The sequence below is a fragment of the Chanodichthys erythropterus genome, chromosome 3 (assembly GCF_024489055.1).
Source record: "Chanodichthys erythropterus isolate Z2021 chromosome 3, ASM2448905v1, whole genome shotgun sequence".
NCBI lineage: Eukaryota > Metazoa > Chordata > Actinopteri > Cypriniformes > Xenocyprididae > Chanodichthys > Chanodichthys erythropterus.
The window spans coordinates 42,870,160-42,894,487 of record NC_090223.1 but is presented as its reverse complement, the minus strand read 5'-3'; the positions used below and the strand labels follow the sequence as shown (position 1 = coordinate 42,894,487).

Sequence of the window (24,328 nt, the reverse complement as noted above, 5' to 3'; positions counted from 1 at the left end):
TATCAAGTCTGTTTTCACACGGAGGAAGATGATCAAACCGTTCGCTTGATTGGTTTTCTTACCTCCATGAAGTCTTTCCTCTGGTTGGAAGCCTGCAGAACAGCAGGAAGACTTTGGCCGGACATTTGATCCCAGTTCTGCCAAACAAAATTTGATTAGTTACAAACCCAGATTAAGGCAAGACTGGGACAGATCAAGTCCAAGTGCAAACATCATATTACCATGCCCACAAACCATTATTATTGTTTAGCAATGGGAGATGAAAGTAACCTTTCTGTCATGAAGTTTCTTTCCAGGGTTGGTTTCCTCAGGATGATAGAACCATTTGACACGGACCACCATGTTGTTTCCCCAGGACTCCCACATGCTCTGGATGTGTCCAATAAATGGGAGGTTGGGTCGTCCAGCAGACAGGAACACGGCACAGTCTCCAATACGGATCATTTCCTTCCCACGCATTATGGCTTTGTAGAAAAGCTTCTTTGCCTTCCCTTTCATTCCTCGCCTCTGTCAGAAGTTAAAGGGAAAGTAAAAGGATATTTCTTCAGGCAATTTTATGTCCCAGGGGTTGATTTTTTTTTAAAACTAACAGATTTCAACATTTTCCTTTTAATATATGAAGGTCACAATAAAATCACCTTGGAAAAGTTTTATCAGGTCGTCATCATTTAAATTGGCAGTTTTTCAAAATATATAAATAATTTCGGAGAAAATTATCTTTTTGTTTTGATTTTCCACAACAACAAACATTTACATCAATAATAAATTAGCCAAAATGTGTCCACTTTTTTTTACCAATGAGACAAAGGTGTCCAATAACCCCTTTTACACATACAGTCTTTACTGGTAAATTACCAGTCATGTGTGAACAGGACCTTTTCAAAAATACCAGTAAATCAATTCTGGCAAATTACCAGTAAGGGAAGTTGTAAAATTACCAGTAAAGGAAGTTGTAACATTACCAGTAAATAACCGGTATGATGTTGTGTGTGAACACAGAATGAAGAAGTCAGAACGTGCTTAAGTAAGACGTCTGCTTTGGGCCAATCATAAAGTTCTTATGGAAATGACGTGATTACTCCGCGTCGTTTACAGCAAGCTCTGCTGCTTTTCAATTCTTTTTCTATGTAAATATGTGCTAGATGGACATCTTGCACCACATCACGCAGCTTTTTCAGCATGTCGCACTCGTGACCCTGCTTTCTTTTCCATTCATCATCAGTGCTGCGTCTCTGCAGGTAGATACTATTATGCGCGTCTGCTGTTTTTAAGAACAAAAACGCATTCAGTTGATCATTCCCTTATGCCTGTCACTCAGAAGTCAAAAAATGTTGTCAAATTGAACAAAAAGTGAAACTAAAGTGTTTCTCCTCATGCGGATGAATGAAGACAACCGCGTTTAAAGATCATTTCCGTTGACTGATATCGCAGAATTTGCCAGTATATTGGTGCTGATGTGTGAATGGTCTCTTAACAGAAAAAAGTATGTGTGAACAGCATATCTGTGTATTTACTGGTAAAGTCATTCTGGTAATTGCTGGGTGAAAGGAGCTAATGAGGAGCATGTTTTAGGTAAAATATGGCGCATGTGATATGTGAAGAAAATAAAAAGAAATCAAGGTAAATATAACTTCTAGAACTTTTTATTTTCAATATGTATCTGTCCATTTAAGCTGAAATTTTGTGCAATTATGCAAAAAGTGTGGAAATATTTGTGTATTTAGTATACATAAAATGCTAGCTTTAAAATGAACCTTTCATCAACCATTTTATTCTAAAAATACAATGTCATTTCCACCACTGCCATTTCAGTCATGCCCAAATTATACTTTGTACGCATATCCTAGAATATGCATAAAAACCAGTGTGCATTTCACCAATACACTACACATGCATCCAGATTTTTCTAACCGTGGATACTCTGTACACTGAGCTCCCATATGCGCCTTGAAATTTTTTGCATTAATTCAGTAACTAGTAAGCTGGCCAGGCTTGTTGTTTCACAGTAGAAAAGAAAAAAAAAAAAAAAACAAACAAACAAAAAAACAGGACAGAGAACAACAACAAACTTGGTCATAACTTCTGAAGAGAAATAGTACAGACACGGGACAACTAAGAAACTTTCTAAAGTTGAGCACCTGTGTTTGTGAATGCTACCAAATTAAGTATACTTTGAAAGGGCATGTATTTGGCTGTACACATTCGCTAAACGTTTGTGTCAAAAATAAAGTACACTTTAAACTTTATACTATGCCATTAAACACATTTGAGATGTGGTAGAAATGACACTGGTGGGACTTTCAGAAAGACTCAATCCTAAAATCCATGGGCTCACCTGAGTAGGCTTTCCAAACCACTTCCACAGCTGTCTGGCAGGAAGGAAAGCGGAGATCTTGGGCCTGTTTTCGACGGAGGGAAGCCTCTGTCTTTTTGCCAGCTCCTTAGTTGTTGGAAGGTGGATTCCCTCTCGCCTTTTGGGGCGACCAACACCCTGCTTCACCTTCTGCTCTCTCTGGGGCTTCTGCTGCTGAGTAGCAGATGCTTGCTGCTTCTGGAGCTTATGGATGCTGGCAGCAGGCCCCGATTTCGCCTTGGCCTTCTCGTCTTCCTCCTCTTGAGGTGGTGCATGTTCTGCAGCAGGGGATGGTTGGGAACCAGTGACCGGTTCTTCATCTGAGCTACAGGAGGATTCTTCATCGCTGGTGGTGGATGATGATGAGGAAGAGGAAGAGGAGTGGGATCCAGCTGAAGATGAGGAACTGCTTGTGGATGAGCTGGAAGAGGTGGGACTTGATGCCCGAGAGCTATTGGAGCTGGTTGAGTCTTGTTTGGGCTTCTTTTCCTGCGAGGTCCCTTGCTCCTCCTCTCCATCTGACTCCGAGCTGCTGCTGCTACTGCTACTGCAGTTGGGACACTCCAGTTCCTCCTTGTCCTTCTCTCCAGAGTTGCTTACCTTGATCAGACCTTCGCTTCCGCTCCCCAGCTTACGAACGCTGTAGGTGGACACGTTCTTTGCAGTAGGTGGATCTGCCTCAACCGCCTTGTTTTTAGCCTTCAGTGTTTTGTCAGCAGTGGATATCGTAGTGTAGCTGACACCCATCACAGACTTATTCTCTCTTTTGGAGATGTTCTGGCCCTCCATCATCATCAGGGCTTTGGTCTTCTTGGTTTTGGGTGACATGACTCCCTCATGGTCCAGCTTGATAAGGATCTCAGTCTGAGGTTGCTTGCGCTGCATTTTCACACCAAACCCAGACGGCTCCTCTTCAGGTTTTCGCAAGCGTTTGACTGGCTTTCCTTTCCCTGCGGGACTCGGAGTCTCATTGTTGGATATAAAGGAAGCCAGAGAAGTGGAGGGCTCATTATAGAGATCCACAGACAGAACTTTTCCATAGAGTGGCTGCGAGTAGACAGACTGGGGCTGGGAATGCACTTTGGCTGGGGGCTTGATTCCCGTGGTTTTCTTCTGGCTTTCATTAGATATGGGGATGGAGGGGCTGGCTGTGCCGACTTGCTTAATTTTTCTACCTGGCCGTGGGCCGCTTTTCTGGCTGGACAGGGGCCTCTCAGGGACCTGCGTCAGGGTTGGTGTGTCAGGCTTTTCATGCTCCTTTGGAGCGACTTCAGGCTCTGGAAAGCAGCACAGGAGGGAAGGTTTTAATATGCCGGACCAAAAACACACTTACCTCTATAAAAATGCTGGGAGGCTAAAAGCTGTTCCTGTTCTGACAGTAAGCTCTTTCCAAGAAAAAGAAAGTGATTTACTATCTATGAAACCACCAATCCAGTCCACTTCTGTAAGATCACTGCATTTCTCATTTTCAGTAACACCAGTTCTGACTGCTTGATATTTAATCTGAACCAAAAGCAATAACCACTTTTACAAAAATATGTCACTTCCATACTAGCCAAAATGTCAATGGTGGTAAATGTTTGGTTCAAAAGAAGTGGAAATTACCAGGCTTAGGTTTGGGTTTTCTTCCTCTGCCTCGGCTTTTTGGAGCAGACTCCTCTGTGTTTTTGGGTGGCGTCTCTTTGCCATCAGGTACATCCTTACTGCACTTCCTTCCTCGCCTTTTGGTACTAGCCACGAGTAGGGCAGGGGACGGTTCTGCACCTGTTCAGATAAATTCAGTGTAAAAAAAAATTAATAATAGACTTTGGGACATTTCTGCTTGACAATTGATAAAATAATAACAACAAATACCAAAATATTGGAACACTCCCATGTGCTTTTTGGCCTCATCCATTTTGAAAATGATCAAACATTAACATTTTCACAGTTAAACACACATTAATATTTGCCCAGTGCTCTTAAATACTACACAAAAACCTTCAAAAATCTCAGTCTTGCCCTCAATCATATGCAACCCCCTGGAAACTAGTGGAAAAACATCTTTTACTGAATCCATCATCAAGCTTCAAGAGCAAAACCAAACAAAAATCAGTGGCTGCATGGACTCCAAATCAAACAGAGTACATATGGGCTGTTTACATAACTTGGACATTCAGGTAACGTTTCATGCGCTCCTTCATGCCTCGGCTTTTACTCCCTGCTTAGCTGAATACTCACACTGAATCTTGTAGTCCGCCGGCAGCAGTCTAATATGAGAGAGAGGGATTCGGCCAGTGTCTCCATCGTCAAACTCCACTGTAATCAAATCGTCCGTGTCTTCCATGTCTGGAGTCCCTGTGGACACGTAACAGGGTTGATGACTGACGAAAAAAGAACACGCATCACCTCAATTTACATTTCCACTGAGTGAAACAGCAAATACTGCTGTGCGAAAAGAGCGACCGCATATTTCTCAGCGGTGCGGCAGCGGCTGCAGGGATTCATACAGGGCCTTTTCATTCTCATTGGTTGACAGCGCCAGTAGCAGCGACCTCCCTTTAAGAGTTTCTTGACAAGCCTCCAGCTCCCTCCTTCCTCAGCAGGAGGGAAAATAAATAATAATAGAGCAGAGCTCTGCATGTAGCTAACCACACCATCCTTCATTCCCCAGCTCGGTTTATCTGGCAGTGCTTATGGGCTTGGCTAAAAGATTTAGATTAAAGGAAATGAAACAACCCTGAAAGGTTCTCTTACTGCGCCTCTGCGCGGAGGACATTGGACATTTGTGCATATTTTTCCATTCCAGAGACTTAGATGCAGTAAAACGCAAAGTTAATAGTCTGTAATAGCCAGTGAAAGGAGCTCAATTAAGCGTAAAAGGAAAGCTGTACCTCTGACGACCGTGCCAGGGTAGAGACAACGGTACTGCTGGCTCCAGTAGGCTGCGATCCGGGTCCCCTGGGGAAGGTATCTGACGGAGGGGGGTTTCACATCAATAATCTGTAAAACAAAATAAGTGTGGATCAGAAAGGATTATTAAATCAACACCTGTGTGCATTCAGACACTTTGCGGTCATCTATCTTCAAGCATGAATAACTAATGAATCATTTTCTGGCGAGGAAATGTATATTTTGTGTATATAATCCATCTTAGAGAGGCAGTAATGGCTAAGGTTGCTCTTGGCGGTGGTCCGCTTCCAACGGTACATTAGGAAGGAAAGGCGGTAGCCGCAAGAGCGTGTGCCTAAACCAACAGACAGAGGTACTGGAGCAAAACATGCCCTTAGCTTAATAGCAGGGGAAGGTGCTAAACAGCTTCTATATTACAGCGTGCCCCGGGCCTGTTAGCAGAGAGAGGAAACTGAGGAGTGTGCCCGGAGTAAGACACACAGGCCCGTTGTGGTGAGCCGTAACGTGTATGTGGGTCAACGAAAGGTGTAGGGCAGTGTGGCGTACTGACCGCCTCCTGTAGCAGCTGCTCCAGGCAGTAGATATGTGGCCTGTTCCCCCTCTCGCCCTCCACCACCACACTGTATCTGTAAGACGGGACACAGTCATGAGCGCAAAATAAAAATCTGTGCATCCTGATGTTAGGGTAATATTAACATCAATATGAAATTTGCAACCCATTTTACTTGCATATTGTGAATTATGAATCTGGATATTCAATGAAAAAAAAAAATTAAAAGAAAATTGTAGGACAGGACTTAATTTTATCCATCAGGAAATTATTGGATGTTGAAAAGTGATCGTTCCATAACAAAAAAAGAAAAGAAAAAAGAAAAAAAAAGTTTTCAGATGGTTTTGGATGGACTACTCCCTTCCTGAAACACAGCCATTATTATTTGTATATTAAATGTTATCTGGCATTAAATTGCAGCATTAAAGTAGAGACAGATCGTTGGTTGTCGATTGGATTTAGACAGATCTAAATATGAAATTGTACCCCTGGTTAGAATAGCTAAAACAGAGTCATACAATAATTTAAATTGCACAAATGGCAGTTTTTATATTCACTTTTTAATTGTTTTTGCTCCAGTTTGTTGCTGAAATATAAACATTTAAAGGACAATAAACTGTAATAACAATAAACATGAAAATAACTTTTCATGACAGATTTATTCAAGCACACATTATATAATCAAGACATTACTAACAGGTTAAGTAAAAAATATAATGAATATATACAGTGCATATATTTAGCAAAATGCTCTTCTCTAGAGTATTTGTTTTCTAGCCATTTTTTTCTAGCCTTAAAAGTACAGTACAGTACAGCCTTGAAAGTAACAAAGATTTTCGTGACTATTGGATGGCCGGCGCATTACAAATGTTTAAGGAAGTTTTGTTCAAGCTCCACATCAACAGAAAACAGCACAGACTAAAAGATTTTAGATTTAAGAAACTTCCCGTTTTTCTCAGGGACAGTCCCATATTTCAGGTCTATTTTTAGTGTCCCAACTTAAGAAAAACATCATGTTTTGAACCATTTTTCATCTGTCCTAAAAATTTGTTATGACTGATAGAACGAGTAGTAGTAGTGTTCTGTCATGCGAGACTGTATTTGTCATTAATGTTATTCAAACAACAAAATATGTTAAATAAATGTATACATGGTAAATAAACCTACTGTATCTGAAAAAGTTTATTTAATTTGTATCTCTATTGTATTTGTTGTGTTGTTTGTAAGTGTATTTTTTATATATATATATATATATATATATATATATATATATATATATATATATATATATATATATATATATATATATATATATATATATATATATATATATATAACAATAATTATTGTGAAATAAATTCTCATTTTACAAATAAAATGGTCATACTGCCAACCCCTTGCTCACCCGTCCCGTATTCCACTATGAGAAATATGGCCACCCTATGCATTAACCACAACAACATCCCTAGCTGATGTCTGCAAGAAGTGAAAGTCGAGCAAGTTATTACAATGTGAAGAAAGATTAAGATGACCATTGTTTTGATTCTTTGGTATAACATACACAGATGAATCATTCACTAAAGAAACATGTAATAATAAAGCAAATGGGCTCAATTTGGTCAACTGTGGACAGAAGCTGTCTATACCCAGTGCATAATGGTTTTGTCTAAAATTATATACTGTAGTAGGCTGCAGAGGGCAGATACAGAGGGTCTAAACCAAAAGACTGAGCAGCCCAATAGTATGAATACAGCTCTTTTGAGTCTGAACCGGCCTTTAATTCACAATGCGCAAAAGGAGCTTTGCTTTCTCTCCATCCACCCTCCCTTGCCTGATAAATTTAGCCTTTCGCGGCATTTTTATTGTCTTTACTGTCAAGAAGTCAGAGCCGTGGGGATATGCAAGATAAGTCAAAGAGTTTCTTGACATCACATGTGAGAGCCAAAATGAGCTCTGATGCAAATGGAAAAAAGGAATAAAAAGAGGCAGACAAGGCTAAGTCAGTGTGTAGGCGGAGCACAATCCAAGCATAGGTTTCTCTCTTGCAGATCTGGAATATTACTGGAATATTATTTCTGGAAGTTGGCAGTTTTCGCCTTTGAAAAAAACTGCAACGCCCACTTCCAACTAAAAAAAAAAAAAAATAGTTTCCACTGCCAAAGTGAACCAATATGCAAACGTATCTATTTGTAAAAAAAAAAAAAAAAAAAAAAAAAGAAGAGGAGAAGAAAAGACAGCTATTAAAGTTTTATTGGTTGTCGGAGAAAGAGAGAAACAACAATGACTGGCTCTTTAAAGTGCAGGTCACTATTTTTGGATGAGAGTACATGGGCCTTATAAATCAGCATGTGTGCATACATGTGTGACGTCCAAAATGGGGCTTCTGGGTATTAAAAAAACAAAACAAAACAAAACAAAACAAAACAAAAACAGTTGGATGTTTGGCCTTTTTTCATTTGGATTCATGAGGGTGCCTGCAGTTCAAGCATGGACCCAGAGCCAGGCTTCAGAGGTGTCCATCACAGAGTGGCAGCCTTATTACTGTGACATGGACCTGGGAGGTGATGTGGGACAGCCTCCCCCCAGATCACTTTCTCCTGGATCTGGCCTGAGGGGGAGGAATCTGCTGGCCAAACCTGATTGGTTCTGTCTCCAAAGCCTGGGATAAATTCACACCAGCTGCCTCAGGGGGGAGAAAGATTGACCGGCCGAGCAGGGTTAAATATCTGTCATGTTTGTGGATGGCTCAACCTGACGTGGGCTTGGGACATGGGAAGGGTCGCCCTAAAATTTGCTTTTGTTTGTTAAGTGGAAGGGAAGGTATTTGGTAGTAAAGGTCAGCATGGAGTAATTTGTCATTGTAATACAATGTCCTTTGGGAAATATTTGATTTCGACTGGTCATTCTGCAGTCAAATATGTTTGTATAATGACTGAAAAAATGAAACTGATTTCAGAAATAGCTAGTATTTTATTACTTTCTTCTCACATAATAAAAATAATTTCAGCTTAGATCAATTTTTCACATCCATTGATTTATTTTGGAAGCAGCCTTTTCTTGGTCGCCCCTGTGTGGGTTTATTTTGCTGCTGAATATCTTGAAACTGTACTTGATGATTCACACATACTCTGCAAAACATCACTTCATATAAATAAATACTTCAGCATTTCAACAGAACAGCATAAAAAGGAGGTTTAAAAATGACTGTTTACATGTCATTGGGAAAACCACTCAAAAGAGTGTATATATATTTTATATATATATATATATATATATATATATATATATATATATATATATATATATATATATATATATATATAAAATCAGTACAGATATCTAAATTAGGGCTGGCTAAAATTTGATAACTCGATATTGTCAACATTTTTACGATATTTGATATATATCTCGATATGTTTGCATTTGCTTCTGTGACAGCTGTTCGCGAACTTTAAAATAGTTTTGGGAGTGCATCCTAGGCAAAGTATTGACGGCAAGGCAAATTGTATCGATTGTCTGTAACAGCCGTTTGAAGCCAGGTTTTTCATAGGTACAGGTAACATATCTTTGGCTATGTGAAACGTGACCGCCGATGTAATTTCTTCCCACTTTTTACTATTTCTTGCATATGGCACACCGCAAGAGGAGAATGAATCGACTATCTTTGTTTAGGGACGACATGCCTACCAGATTTTTCGGCAGATGAAGAAGCCGAGTCTAGTGATGGTGGCTCACGGAGTTTCATGCATTGCTCGTACTGCACAGCATGCTGCTTGAGGTGATGAAAGAGATTAGTGGTGCTACCACCCTTTGTAGCTATTATCTTGCACACCTTGCATACGAATTTGAAATATTCGATATTCACGATATTTTCAAATTTTACATCGTCAAAATTATTGCGATATTATCGCTAATATTCAATATATCACCCAGCCCTAATCTAAACATTCTTGAGTCAAGACACATTTACTTGAAAAGCAAAATGACTTAAGATATTAAAACTTGTTTACTGAAAAACTGATCAAAATGGAGTTTATGCTTAAAACAAGATAAAATATTGTGTGGGGTAATAGAATAAAATTCCATTCAAATTAAGTGCTTTTTTACCTCACTGACAGATATTTTTCTAGTTTTAAACTCAATTTTGTGCTTAAAACTTAAAACTAGTAAGTTATTTTGCTTCAAGTAAATTATCTTGATTTAAGAATTTTTAGATATTTTTAAAATGAAAAAGACAAAAATACTAAGCAAAAACTTTTTTTTTTTTTTCAGTGTAGATGTGTAGAGGTACAATACAATTTTCCATGTAATATTTCTCTGAGATGACGTTGACATTCAGAAATCTTCAATTATTGTTTGAGAAGTGAGACTGAAGGAAGTTTAGTTGTGAAAAAGAAAAAAAAAACATTTCCCTTATCTTTACATCTCTAAAACAAAATTAAAGACACAACAGAGGGAAAAAAAATGGCGAGCCAGTGAAGGATGGAGTGAAAGCTTCAATTAGTTTTCCATTACCCATAAATAATGGGCCTTTGCCATTAGCATGGTCTTCACGTCGGAAAGTGTGACAATGGCTTTGCCAAAGGACTTTTCTGAGCAGAACACACAGGCTTCATGAAAGCCGAGGCTCAGGCTGAGAACAGACACTTTTCCTTACCCTAGATTTCAGTTCCAATTCAACACCGGCTGTGTGAGTTATTGACTGCACAATTAACCAGCCTGCTCTCATGGACTGCAAGTATGTTCATGCCTGCAGAAGCCCAGGCTCTCCACAACGGGCTCAGTTAATGAAGACAGGCGAGGCATATAAACAGCAGAGGCGACGGCGGCGGCATATAAACATCTGAGTGCACAAGCACGGATTTTCAATCTCTGGATGCGTTAAAAGGTGTTGTGTTGCACAAGCCGTCACAGAATTGCATTTCCAGAGGGCAGGGTGGACAACAAGCGATCTGTTGCAGTCAAGCCCTCCACACTAGCGCCTGCTCTCGTCATATTAAATCCTCTGGCAACCAGTTCTCACCGTCACACTGAACTACCCGCTTTGAAGAGCTGCAGTAACACAGTCCTGCACAAAGGCACCTTCCTTTCCTTGGCTGGAACGGGCTATTTTTAGTACAAGAGGCATATGCAGAGCGAGCGATAGAGGGAGAGATATTTCACTGCCAGAATATGACAAACATATCTCATTATGCCATGCAAATGTGCTGCAAATTAACAGATAAAGCACCACCTTTCTGCTCCCTTAATTTAGGAGTACACGTTTAGTATTAAACAGGAACTAGCATTCTGATTTTTTAGCATGCTGCCTGACCTCTGGCTCCCAGACCGCTGGAATTTGGTAGAAGGATTGTGACGGGAGTTTGGGGGATGGCTGCTCCTCGCTCTCGGACTGATAAGAGGAAGACGTGATTCTGTGCTGAATGCTAAACACAGTCATTGAGCAACCGTGGGTCGTCGCTCTAATGAAACTAAAATGGAGGACAACACATTTCACAGAGGGCAGAAATGCAACAGAGCCCCCCTCATTACAGATCCCCCAACCAGATGCTGCACCAGTTTGACATTTTTCACCAAATGAGATTATCCTTTAAAGGGATGACTTTGAGAGGAACTCTCTCACCCCTCAATAGACTAAAACTTGTTCATCCAAGTGGATAATAGGCCATGGGAGACTACAGAAAGCATACAAAGTCCAAACAAAACTGCCCATTTCTGTCATCGTCTCCCTCAAGACACTTCACACCCCTTCTGTTTCCTGACCAAACAAAATGTTGCACTTCCAAATTTTTCCATGGAGAACTATGAACTGGACCTTACAATGGGAAAAACTTGGCAATATTTAATTCCCTGTCCACTAAGTGGCTCAAGTAAACAGTTTGGTACAAAGAATCTGTAAATGGCCAGGGAGCTACAGCTAAATAGAGCGCAGCCAACTTTTTTAGTGACCTTGGTTTTAAGCCTTGAACCAAACCAACCGGCTCTGAGGCTAATCAAAACATTACATTTGATTCAGAACAAAACTAGACAACTCTCCTCCCATACTGAGTACTGAGAATGATGCAATCAAATGAACATGGGATTCTGTGTCTTTGCAATGTATTTTTATACAATAAAAAAAACAGCATCTTGAGAAGAGAAATCGCAACACACATTATTGCAGAATAAATCTGGCCTCCTAAATAAAAGAGCCAATGGCTTTACCCATGTAAAATTGGTATTTAAATGATTTGAGCATAATGAACAACATTATAAAAGGACAGTTTGTCCAATTCTGTTGCCGATATAAAATATTTTATTTAATACATTATCAAATATATTATTTAAACATGTCATTGGCAAGCAGTTTGAGATTTCAGTATTTCCCCATTCAGGTAACTAGGAGTTGGTCTTGCCCAAAATTATTATTATTATTTTTTTTTTTTTACTGAAACCAAGCTATTGCAGCCCATAGTGACTCTTAATTATGTTGGGTACACACCACAAGACAATCAGGCTGATTTTGGGCCAATTTCTCCCCTTCCGACAATCCTAGGTAATGTTCCGATTATCTTAAAGGTGCCCTAGAACTTTTTTTTTAAAAGATGTAATATAAGTCTAAGGTGTCCCCAGAATGTGTCTGAAGTTTCAGCTCAAAATACCACATAGATTTTTTAACTGCCTATTTTGGGGCATCATTATAAATGAGCCGATTCAAGGTACGTGGCCCCTTTAAATCTGGTGTTCCACGCCCAAAGAGCTCGCACTTGCCTTAAACAACATAAAAAAAAGTTCAAACAGCTAATATAACCCTCAAAATGGATCTTTACAAAGTGTTCATCATGCAGCATGTCTAATTGCATAAGTACAGTGTTTATTTGAATGTTTACATTTGATTCTGAATGAGTTTGATAGTGCTGCGTGGCTAAAGCTAACATTACACACTGTTGGAGAGATTTATAAAGAATGAAGTTGTGTTTATGAATTATACAGACTGCAAGTGTTTAATAATGAAAATAATGACAGTCTTGTCTCCGTGAATACAGTAAGAAACGATGGTAACTTTAAGCACATTTAACAGTACATTAGCAACATGCTAATGAAACATTTAGAAAGACAATTTACAAATATCACTAAAAATATCATGATATCATGGATCATGTCAGTTATTATTGCTCCATCTGCCATTTTTCGCTATTGTCCTTGCTTGCTTACCTAGTCTGATGATTCAGCTCTGCACAGATCCAGACGTGTAATCCATAACATATATAACATATTAATGATCCCGACTGTTACGTAACAGTCGCTGTTATGTTGAGATTTGCCTGTTCTTCGGAGGTCTTTTAAACAAATGAGATTTATATAAGGAGGAGGAAACAATGGAGTTTGAGACTCACTGTATGTCATTTTCATGTACTGAGCTCTTGTTATTCAACTATGCTGAGGTAAATTCAATTTTTGAATCAAGGGCACCTTTAATGGTTCTATGAATCTGCTCGGAAGAACGTCAGAGGTGCCCCGATTGCAAATTGTAAATATTCAACATGTTAAATATTTACGATCAGAAATCCTGATGTGTGGGGGGAACCCCAAAGACAAACGGGTGCATGCTTTGTAAATTATCACGTGAAACAAAACAAAATGCAATCAGAAAGCGAGCTGACAGAAGATGGGAGCATAACAAACGCAGTCATGGCGCAGCACATGTTAGAAATCTTTTCATGTGTGTTGTGCTGTCTTTGTCATAACATGGCATGGAATTTTTTTTGTCCTCATGTTTGTGGTCTCTCTTTTAAGATTCTTTTAGTGTGTACCCAGCATTAGGCAAACAATTTGGAAGACACAGTAGAGGGTATCAAGAAAATGAACACCGCTCGGGTAGGGGGTCTCTTACATGTCAGGAGAGTGAACAGTGCTGACGTGGCCGGCATACAGGAGTTTGTCATCCATAGGGATGAGGACCCGTAATCCATCCTGCAGTTCATCTTTGTTAATGACACAATTCCGAGGGGCTGGGGGAAAAACAGAACAGAGGGAGATAAGCAGTGCTAGAGAGAGACATGTCAAAACTTGTGCTTTTAAATAAAAGTGAGAGATCTCATTGCCACCTTAAAGCTGCAAATGTTAGAGAAAATAGCTGTTTTAAAACACAGGAAGCTGCTTATGGATGCAGCATTTTAATGTGAAGACTGATCCCAAAGGTAATTTAATTAATTATGCTGCTTTCTAAGATACCTCATTTTAGCCAAATTCTAAGACAGCATCATGTGTTAGTCGTGGAGAAGTTAATCCCAGAATGTACAGCCACAAGGTCAGTGGAAAAAACCCCAATAAGGCAATTGAAATTAATGTTAATTATAAATATACTTCTAAAAAGGAAATCTCGAAGAAGGCATTATCAGATGATCGGCTACATTCAAAAAATTTCTTCCCGAAGATTGTTTCTGTCATTTTAGGTAGTTCTTATCACATGGATGTATGTTCAAGTGTTCATTTTCCAATAAGTTTGGATTGATTTGCATCAAAAATCGTCATGATTGACATCTGTGTCTGTGGGAGCGGGCCTCTGAACGATGTAATCGACAATGACCGTAACATGACCGGGATATTTTGGCTTCATTTTTTCTACAATGGAAGTCCTTTTATCTTTCCAGTCCATGTGTGGCGCACAGAGTTGCTGTCTACATACAATACATTCCAAATCTGTCACTTATGAGGTTTCATGGTGGTTACGATGCTGTCAATGTAGGTAGCAAGCAGCTCACAAGGTTTTGAAACAGAGCTAATGCATTCAATACCTCTCAAATCGTCCCATTAACGTATGAATGCAATCAGGCCGAATCAATTTTCTGATTTTTAATGCTGGATTAAGATAAGATTCGCTGTGAAATGATCTCTCCCTCACGTCATTCAAAAGACATTCACTTTTAATTGCATGCATGGACAAGAAAATGAAGTCTGATTTAGTCATAAAACAGCAATTATAAATGGGGAAGCAATGAAGGGAAAGAGCTCTGCGGCCTTACTGACAAGAGGGAATGTGAAAAGAGTCTCACCAGGGGTGCAGGGTCTTTCGGGCTGAGCGCTCACAGGGGGATTCTCGTCCTCTGAGAAGCTGCTGTCCTGGTTGGGCTCAAAGTCCTCATCAGCAGCCATACTTTCCATCAGTTTACTGACAGCACCGCCCTTCCCTCGAGCCTGCTGGGGGAATTCAAGCACATTTTGCCCCAATTCCTGTGACAATATGAAATATTGAACACTGAGCCATTGTTGGTTCAGTTCTAAAGATGAGACCCATGTGCTTACTAGAGGAGAATTGATTCAGTAAAACCCATTTAGATGAGTGACAAGCTCGGCTCGCGAGATGTAGGATTTCTTGATTTCGAATGCGGCAAATACCCAGAGGAGTTCCCAAGCTTCTGCACTGTGCATTATAACACGTGATTTATACATACAATGAAAAAATAGCGGTGGTGGAGAGTTTTAAAATGCAGTGGAGATTTATCTTGAGAAGAGAATATAAATTGTGCAGAAGGGGTGGAGAAATGGATGGAGCGAGATGTCGTTTGGTTAATTTCACTGCCTTCCCGCTGAGTGTGCAGTCTAATTAGGCTTGCTGCTCTACTGCACTCTCCCCTTTTCTCTCTCCCTCTCCTTTCCCATCTCACCCCCCTCCCTTTGGTCATGGTGGGTACTGAGAGCAGGCCCATACAGACTGGGACAGGGGAGCAGGAAGGGGTGGCTCATTTAAATGCAAGGCTTCTCCCAACAGGCCTTGAGCCTGCCAGGTAAAATTATTCTAATCCCTTTCGGTGTTTCTCCTTAGCGTCACAGTGTAGCACAAAATGGCTGCTCAACACTAGGTCTGTTTCAAATATTTATTATGTGGCATGCTAAAAATGTGAGTTAATGCACAGTGCATCATGTTTTTTATGGAATGCAGAAAAATGCAAAAGATATTGTTTTCATCATTCGATGGTCATTAATATATAATATGATATAATACTTTCTATTTTTATTATATTTTAATAATAAAACAAAATTCTTTTGTACTGTATTCCATTTCTGTGATGCAAAGCTGAATTTTCAGCATCATTACTCCAGTCTTCAGTGTCACATGATCCTTCAGAAATCAATCTAATATGCTGATTTACTGCTCAAGAAACATTTATTATTATCAATGTTGAAAACAGTTGTGCTGCTTAATATTTTTGTGGAAACTGTGATACATTTACAAGTGAAAAGCATTTATTTAAAACAGAAATCTTTTTACACATTACAACATTAATGTTTTAACTGTCACTGATCCATTTAATGCATCCTTGTTGAATAAAAGTTAAAAAAAACAAAAACTTTTGTGGGTATGTTTAAAAAAAAATCTTGCTGATGAATGTTGATAGATCTTGGAATTTACTCAAGGGGTAACTATCATTTCCATTCATCAGCAAGAATATTGTAAAATATTGGCCAATTTATCACTACTTAGCATTGCAATGTCAGCTGAGTTAGGCAATAGTTACCTCTCTGGCTTTAGGCTTCACCTTGCTCTTGCGGCCTGGGCTGACAGGCAGAGCTCCGGCACTTTCCGAGGGTGTGCTGGAGAGCTGGGGTGGGGGCAGACACAAGGGAGTCTCCTTAATCCTCTTCTTCTGGAAAATTCACACCAGATACAAAGCCAAACCATCAGCACAGACAAGAGTGAAAAGCCTCATACAAATGCATGACACAATCGTGCTCAGTTCTCCCAGACATTACAGCCATTCAACAACATTGGATAGACAAGTAAACATTAATAGGCAGTCATGTACTGAACACTATAAAAAAACAAAACAAAACAAAAAAAAAAACAGGGGAGGGACGAACGGTGATGGCTGGTAATTGTAGCCTGGCAAGCGGCAGCCATCCTTTTGTGTCCAACAACATGACACTCACAGCGGGAGGCCTTCTTGTTCGACAAATGTAGCAGGACACCAGCTGGTATCAAGCGCCCTTGTTGTTTCATTGGGGCTGGCACAGAGGACTCAATCTACATCAATAAAACAATGGCTTACCTTGTTGGGGTCTTTCACCTCCTTGGCTTTGGCCAGCTCCTTGGGGCTCTGAGGAGATGCTTTGGGGCCACGGGCAGGTTTGGGAGTGAGTGGAAGAGGAGTTTTGCTGGACGGGGAGATGGGGGTGGCTTGGGCAGCGTCATGGAGGAAGATGCGTTCACTCCTACGCCGTGTCCATTGTTCGTCTTCGCTCCCATCGGCGGTAAGGTCGAAGCTGAACTCCCGGGGAGACTTGGGTTTCTTGGGTTTGCGTCCACGCTTGCTGGGGCTGGAGTCATCACGCATGACACTCGCGGGCGGCAGGAGAGGGAGCTCAGGAGCCGACCGCTTGCCGTGCAACAGTGACGGAAACTTCTTTCTCATTTTAACATCGCTCTCCGAATCTGTAAACTCGAACTCTGTACCTTCAAATCCAGAAGATACAACCTTCGGTTATTGCAAAGACATGCAAACGAAATGCACTCGCACAAACACAAATTGTCTTTGGCCATTTACACCTGATATTAGGATGCGTTTTGGTCGATCGGATCCCAAGTGTACGATGCCAAATATAGGTGTAAATGGGGTCTAAAACATTTTGAGCTTGTCCACTTTCGAGCAATTCCAGAGGTATTTGAAAACGCATTTGACCTGGATTGCTTTCATAACGCAGACACTCATGTGGTCTAATGCATTCAAATAGCCAGAAAAGATGACCTGCTCTCCGTCTGCTGACTTAACACCTAAACATTATGGCAAGCACGCTAGCTAGATGGGATTTAAACTTTGTTGGCTGAAGACTCAAGTTTAGTTTGAAGAAGAAAAACGCACCAACCACTATGTTCTCTCAAGAGCTGATGCTCTCCGTGTGTTTTTTCATCATCTCGGTGCGTGTTCATATGTAAATTGTGCGAGCATATTTCGCCCATTAGATCGAAAGATCTCAAAAAAGCTCATACATTTACCCACCCATAGACCCTCCCACGAAGAAATCGGGACAGAAGTGGTCTAAAGTGGACAAAAGAGATTAATTAAAACAAATGTAAACGGGAATGTCTACTTGTAATCCGACTGACCAAAACGCGTCATAATACCAGGTGGAAACAGGGCCAAAGATGAAAAATACAAGTAATGTGAATACTAGGGCATCTGCTATAGTTTAAACCATATACATGTGGTCAACTCATTTGCAAACGAAGAACGACAATATAATGTGCACATGTGAGAAATAAACAGGGCCAGATGTGGGAGCAGAATTAAGTCCGAACATTGTTGCAAGGCCTTGGAATAGTTAATGAAGGGGGCTGTTGGTCTCCGCTGACAGGCCTGTCGTGTGCGCTGCTGGGTACCCGCTCAGGATCACAGCCCAACCTCATCAAAGCAAGGCCTGTCAGCATTGCATTCTCAGCGAGTGCAAGCGGCGCAGCAAACGCACACAAATGTGGCTAGGGGATAATGACACTCCATTTTCAAGGTGGGGCTCAACTGATGGGTGTCTATATTGAATAACACCCCTACTGAGTGACTCCTCCAAGCACAATGTGTTTTCATCTGCCAGCACCTTTCAATTCTCTCACTCGCCGGTGCACATGCATGACACCTCTCAACAAAAGACAGCCAATAACAATGCATCACCTTGTCACCTGGTTCAAGTCCCAGCAGGATTGGAAAAGCAGCTGATGTCACAGAGAGATTACAGATGAATAGAAAAAGAGTAGAAAAAGTTGCAATCCATTCAGGAAAAGCACTTTCTTACCCAGTAGACTCTGCCGTTCCTCTTTCTTCTTGGCTTTCTGTTTAGCTTCCAGTTGGACGATGGAGAGTGGATTGGTGACAATGGGGCTTGGGATAGCGCTGGCGGCAAAGCGGGCCAGAAGACCCAGCCCACTCTCTTCTACAGATGACGAACACAGGCCGTCGCTTTCATCAAGCTCATAATCATACCCATCTTCATCCTCGTCATCATCATCTTCATAATCATCGCGCTCGGTGAAATATTCTGTTAACAATGGGAAGACAAATCATTTAGGAGGTTTGACAAAATATATGAGGCTCAGAAATGAATGAAGATGAAGCCTGTGACACGACCCATTATTTAAAGCAGGGCTCTTCAATTCCAGTCTTGGAGGACCAGTGTCCTACTGAGTTTAGCTTTATCCCTAATGAAAAATACCCAAAGATAAAGTCTTTCAAAACTACTTGTAAATTACACTCTTAAAATAAAAGGTTCCAAAAGTGTTTCAGGTTCTCCAAAGAACCTTTCAGTGAACAGTTTTTAAAAGAACCCATTTTTTCTTCGTGTGAAGAACATTTGAATAATCTAAAGAACATTTTGTGCAGTGGAAAGGTTCCATGGCTGTTTAAGTCTCAACACGGAACCACAAATGCCAATGAAGTACCTTCATTTTTAAGAGTGTACAGACAGGTAGGTTAAATAGGGATTGTTTCTCAAGTCTGCAGGACATAGGCACTCCAGGACTGGAGTTGAAGAGCCCAGAAATAAAGGGATAGTTTGCCCAAAAATCTAAATTCTGTCATCATTTAATCGCTCTCATGTCACTCCAAACCTGCATGGCTTACTTTTTAAATTATATTTTGAAGTTTTTTGGGGGGGGGTTTGGAATTCAACGGGGTCCCCAATGAATCTCACTGCATAGACAAAAAGTCTTATCATTCTTCAAAATATCTTCTTTTTGTGTTCTGCAGAAGAAAAAGTCATACAGGTTTGGAACAACATGAGGGTGAGTAAATGATTACATTTTTTTTTGTGTGTGCGTGTGTGTGAGAACTACTAATTTCAATCATTTCCTGTTAAAATTAAAGCCCCAATCCCACGCAATTAAACAAAACAAAACAAAAAAATCCAACATATAAAGACCATTTTCCCTGCAAGTTATGTTTGTAGAACAATAGACCCACAGAATTCAATCTGCATAGCTATGAATACTAGATGACTAGTCCTAATACATCATTCTGCCAGCAGTAGTGTTCTTTTCACTTTCACGTATCCATTGTAATCTAGCCCCGTAGAAGCAGACTTTCTCTAGATTAATGTGTTCTTGCTCAAATACTGCAGCCCACCCACCGCTACATAAGATTACTGGTGGGGGACAAAGCCTGGTTTCATGCGGGCAGCAAATACTAAGCTGGGTAGGCAGGATCTCGCAAGCATAGCTTTCAAACCTTCAGAGCTTTAGGGCAGGATTTAAAATCAGCATGGCTGCTGGCTCGCTCCAAATTGAGAGGGGCCGGGAATGCAAAAGCCCAAACCAAATAAGAGAAGCCAGTAAAGTGGCCTTGCCCAATGTGCTGAATGAGCTGAATCACTGAAGGAAAAAAGGGAATAGAATAAGTCACAAGCGCTGCAGAAAGTTAAGGTTGCTGGCAGAATCCCTGACTAAGAAAGTCATCAATTATTAAAAGTCTCTTCTGCTCGGAGCTTGTCTAAACTGATAAAGGGAAAAAAAAAAAAAAACTCAAGGACTAACTATAAGACAGTAGGTACCCACTTTAAGAAACACCCCATTCTCTGGAGGGTGAGGAGCAAGTTTGGTGATGGAAACAGACACACAGGATGCTTGAGTGCAGTTGTGAGTAGCCGAAGCCAGAGGTGAGTTTGTTAAAGACATGGACTTTGTAGCAGACAAGGACTTTGGTTATGTTGTGAACATAACTTTATAGATGCCACAGCATTAAAACCTGAAGCATGTATTACATGAACTGACAGCAAGCAGAGGATGTGTACAGGAAGAGGAGAGCTGAGAAACACAAAGCAGGCTCTGTGAGGACAGTCCTCCATGGCTCCTGAGACTCTGGGTCTGGCATGGACGCAACTCAGACCATCAACCACTTCAGCCATGGTTATGTTCTTCTTTTTCAATTCAATTCTCTTAATTCCTTAGCAGTAAATTATGAAAAATATTAAAACAAGCCATAGATTAAGAAAAAAAAAAAACAATCAAAATAATTAAATCTTATATATAGAAACTTAATTATAACTGGTTCCAAGCAGTTTCAACAGCCACAAGAAACATAAATCAGTTATGTATTGTACAACAATGGCAAATAAATAAGCCGCTGAAGAAGATCTTAAATTATTAATATGATCAAAATAATATTAATATGGCCAAGAAAAAAAAAAAAAAAAAAGAAAAGAAGGGGCAGAAGATGCTTTTACCACCAAATACAAACATAACCATGGCTTGAGGGCATGTAACAGGAGGTGAGCATGTTAAAAAGGCATTTTCAACACCTCGTCTGTTATCCAGTCTTTTTTTGTTTGTGTTTTGGTTCTGTAACAGTGTAAGCACAAATTAGTAAAAAATTATGGAGAAGTCACAGCAAAAGAGGATGGTGGCCTACTTACAGAACAATGCTCAAGGCTCAGGTGACATGGATAGTGACCTCACGCTGAACAGCTGGCTGCCCTACTCCCAGCCAACCCCTTTGCTTCTTATTTTGTTGCGGCGGGACAAGCAAATGCACAGACCGATAGACATTCAAAAGCATCATGGGTAGGAGAAGGGGTCAGAGGTGGAGGGGTGGCCAAGCAGCTGCAAGGAGAGAGCGAGCAGTCTAGAGAGGCTAGGTTATTCATTTTTTTCTTAGTAAATCAGGGAGCTCCCTATTTTCCAAATATCCCAGAATGCATTGCCTGTTCACACATTCATCATAGTGAAAAAAAAAAAATTTCTGGAACTGATTATGCTTTAAATTTCTGGTTGCGTGAATGTCGATTTATTGACTTTAACTTAGTTAAATGGGTAGTATGCTCTACTGCCATTGTTTTCACATTTGTTTATGGCACCAATCAAAAATATAATGTAGACAATATTGCAGATAAACATTAGCCAACTTCCGTCTAATATCAATTCAACATTTTCTCATCTGATAAATATCTGATCTCTTGGGAGAACCCAACAACAAGTTAGTTATGCTTCTCAAAGTCATTTGGTCTAATGAATCTCATCAGCACTGCTCAGGAGTGCCGAATTTATGCAGAGATCTCCTTCACTGATGAAAGGGATATTTGAACAACAGAGGAAATCAGGAGTGTGGAGCGTTGCAATCTAACACTCTACAGCAGGAGATGTAGCGAAAGAGACAGAGAACACTGCGTTTCTTTACTTTCAGTAAAAATGAAATCAGCATGTTTAATAAAGCTTGGGTACCAAACTGCATTACAATAAAGAACACTTTCCACACAGCCACACACATTTTAATGCACAATGGCAAGACATTCCTATAAAAGTAAGCATTTAAAAAGGGACTCTAACAAGAGCCAATTATATTATATACAGGATGTGAGGTAGCAAATTCTGACGCAAGCATCTTAAAATGGCTTCTCATGAAAAATGTCACCATGACCGATAGTCATGGTTAAAAATACAACACAGACCAAAAATAAAAAAAGCTAAAACCGAGCAGCTGCCATCTCGATTTTGTGCATAGTGAGGTATGCTTTATTAACCTTGGTCAAATGAGTCCTCGGAGGAGCTGACTCCTGCCTCCTGTAGCAATAAAGCAAAGTGCTTATGTTTCCTCTCTTTGGCTGCCTGCTTGGACTTGAGTGATGAAGACGAAGATGAAGAGGCTCTCTTGGACGATGAGCGCTTTTTCTTGGTTGGAGTGCTGCACAGACCGGGGAGCTGTGGACGTGACCCTGATCTCCCCAACATGGAGCTGGGAGGCCAGCCATCCTGTAGGGAATCGTCCTCTTCTGAATCAGTGTCTGGTAAAAATCACAGAACACTTCACTTGGGATGGAGGATCAAAAGCATGATCAACTAAAAAACAATTCTACTTAAATCAATGTATATGTATCTTCCTATGTTACTGTACATCATGGATTTATCAGGATGAATTTTTATTATTTACACAACAAAAATTCCTATATTGTGATAAATACTGTTATTGTGCATAGCAATTTATTACAGGTATTATCATAAACGCATAATGGAAGGCAATAATCAACAAAAACTGTCCATTACCAAAGAAAAAAAAAAAAAAACATTTAGCAGGAAATGCCCCTGTGGTTCAAGTAACCTGTTAACATGAGAAATAAAACACTGACAACAACAAAATACATCTAAAAAAGTCTGACTTACTGTTAGAAAAGCTGCTGATTTCTGACCTCAATGGAGAATAAGGTGTTTTCCGCTGGCCTTTTCCCTTAAGGCATGGATCTGAAGGTTTCGTTTTGGCAGCCATTTTGCTTTTACCTCCTTTGGAAGACTTGTGAAAGATGCTGAGATCTTTTGACAGGCTGGATTTTCCCATCTTGGCTCTCATGTCTAAATTGGTGAGCATGGGGACTCTGCTTCCAGAGCTAGCCCTGGACTTTCCTGAGGAGCCCTCGATGAACTTACAAGAGGACTTGCTGAGTTTACTGAGTTTAGTGAGGGACAAGGCCTTGTCGAGTTTGGATGCCAACTGCTCCTGCTCGCTCACTCGGCTCTTCTTCACGGCCACTTTAGATGCCTGTTAAAAGAGATAAAAGCATTGAATGTATATTATTAAACAAATGGAACAGGGAATAGAAAAGAAAGAGCAGGAATGGGATCAGACACGCTGCAGCCCAGACTTGAGCTGTGGTGCGCATACAATAGATGTGGGTTCAACATGTTTGGAGCATGTGCGCTTACCACTGCACCATTGTTCTGACTGGAACATGTCTGTGTAACGAAAACTCACATTTTCAGATATTTAGGAGCCTTTGTACAGCTCCAGTATAACAGAGACTGACCTCGTGAGAGTAGCTTGAAGATGCCTCCTGCTCGCCCCAGCTCTTTTTTTTCTTCTTCAATCTCAACGCACTGCTATCTTCCTCCTCCTCCTCATCTCTATTAGAGGCCCGAAAGCGCTTCCTCAGCACCTCCCCACTCTCAGAGTCCTCCGAGTACAGCACGCTTCTGCCCAACCTGCAAAACAACAGAGTGTTCAGCTGCAGGGCAGGCTGTGGTGAGCACAGCTGGGCCTTTTCGGTGCCTGAGCTACACACTCACTTTGCACACTTCGAATCCAGCTTGCTGGGGGGTGGAGACAGTGCGCACAGGCCATGTTTCCTCTTTCGGGGACGTCCCGGGCCCCTGCGGGCTAAACTTCTGTTCCTCTCCTGCTGCTGGATCTGTTGTTGTTGCTGCTGCTGTTGTTGTTGCTGCTGACGTTTCTCTCTGTGAATCGCAGGGATCATAAATTGCAGATTATTTAATTGTTAGTGGGATAAAGTGAGGTACGTTGGCATTACTAGTCTTAATGAAGTGATTTGATGTTAATTGAGAGACTCACTCTTTGTCTCTCCGTCTCTGCAGTTTGACAAGATCTCGTTGCTTTTCTTTGTAGCGCTGCTGCAGCTCAGCAAGTCTCACACGGTAGTCCACTTCTACAGCATCCATTCCCTCCAGAGAGGATTTGGAGAACATCTAAGAGAGAGGGAGCAAGATTAGCATCTGTGGTTTAACTTCTACAGATCTCTCAGCAGCTGTTAACACTGGCAATAGACATCTGGCCGAAATCAAGTGCACA

General features: G+C 40.7%; 1 protein-coding gene across 4 annotated transcripts in view; it reads right to left on the bottom strand.

The window, feature by feature from the left end:
• Positions 1 to 24,328, bottom strand: part of tnrc18 (trinucleotide repeat containing 18) — a 67,199-nt gene that overhangs the window by 4,057 nt on the left and 38,814 nt on the right. Inside the window, exons 13-29 of one of the 4 annotated variants that reach the window (XM_067382392.1) lie at positions 24,092 to 24,225; positions 23,809 to 23,976; positions 23,550 to 23,724; positions 22,912 to 23,284; positions 22,275 to 22,535; positions 18,561 to 18,803; positions 16,826 to 17,229; positions 16,295 to 16,423; positions 14,831 to 15,008; positions 13,669 to 13,786; positions 5,796 to 5,871; positions 5,227 to 5,335; positions 4,574 to 4,690; positions 3,959 to 4,117; positions 2,336 to 3,630; positions 271 to 507; positions 63 to 137 (exon numbers count right to left, since the gene is read on the bottom strand). In XM_067382392.1, coding sequence (XP_067238493.1) covers positions 63 to 137; positions 271 to 507; positions 2,336 to 3,630; positions 3,959 to 4,117; positions 4,574 to 4,690; positions 5,227 to 5,335; positions 5,796 to 5,871; positions 13,669 to 13,786; positions 14,831 to 15,008; positions 16,295 to 16,423; positions 16,826 to 17,229; positions 18,561 to 18,803; positions 22,275 to 22,535; positions 22,912 to 23,284; positions 23,550 to 23,724; positions 23,809 to 23,976; positions 24,092 to 24,225 — 4,251 coding nt within the window. The remainder of the gene's footprint in view (positions 1 to 62; positions 138 to 270; positions 508 to 2,335; positions 3,631 to 3,958; positions 4,118 to 4,573; positions 4,691 to 5,226; positions 5,336 to 5,795; positions 5,872 to 13,668; positions 13,787 to 14,830; positions 15,009 to 16,294; positions 16,424 to 16,825; positions 17,230 to 18,560; positions 18,804 to 22,274; positions 22,536 to 22,911; positions 23,285 to 23,549; positions 23,725 to 23,808; positions 23,977 to 24,091; positions 24,226 to 24,328) is intronic. The other 3 variants (XM_067382394.1, XM_067382395.1, XM_067382393.1) reach the window with 3 other exon arrangements.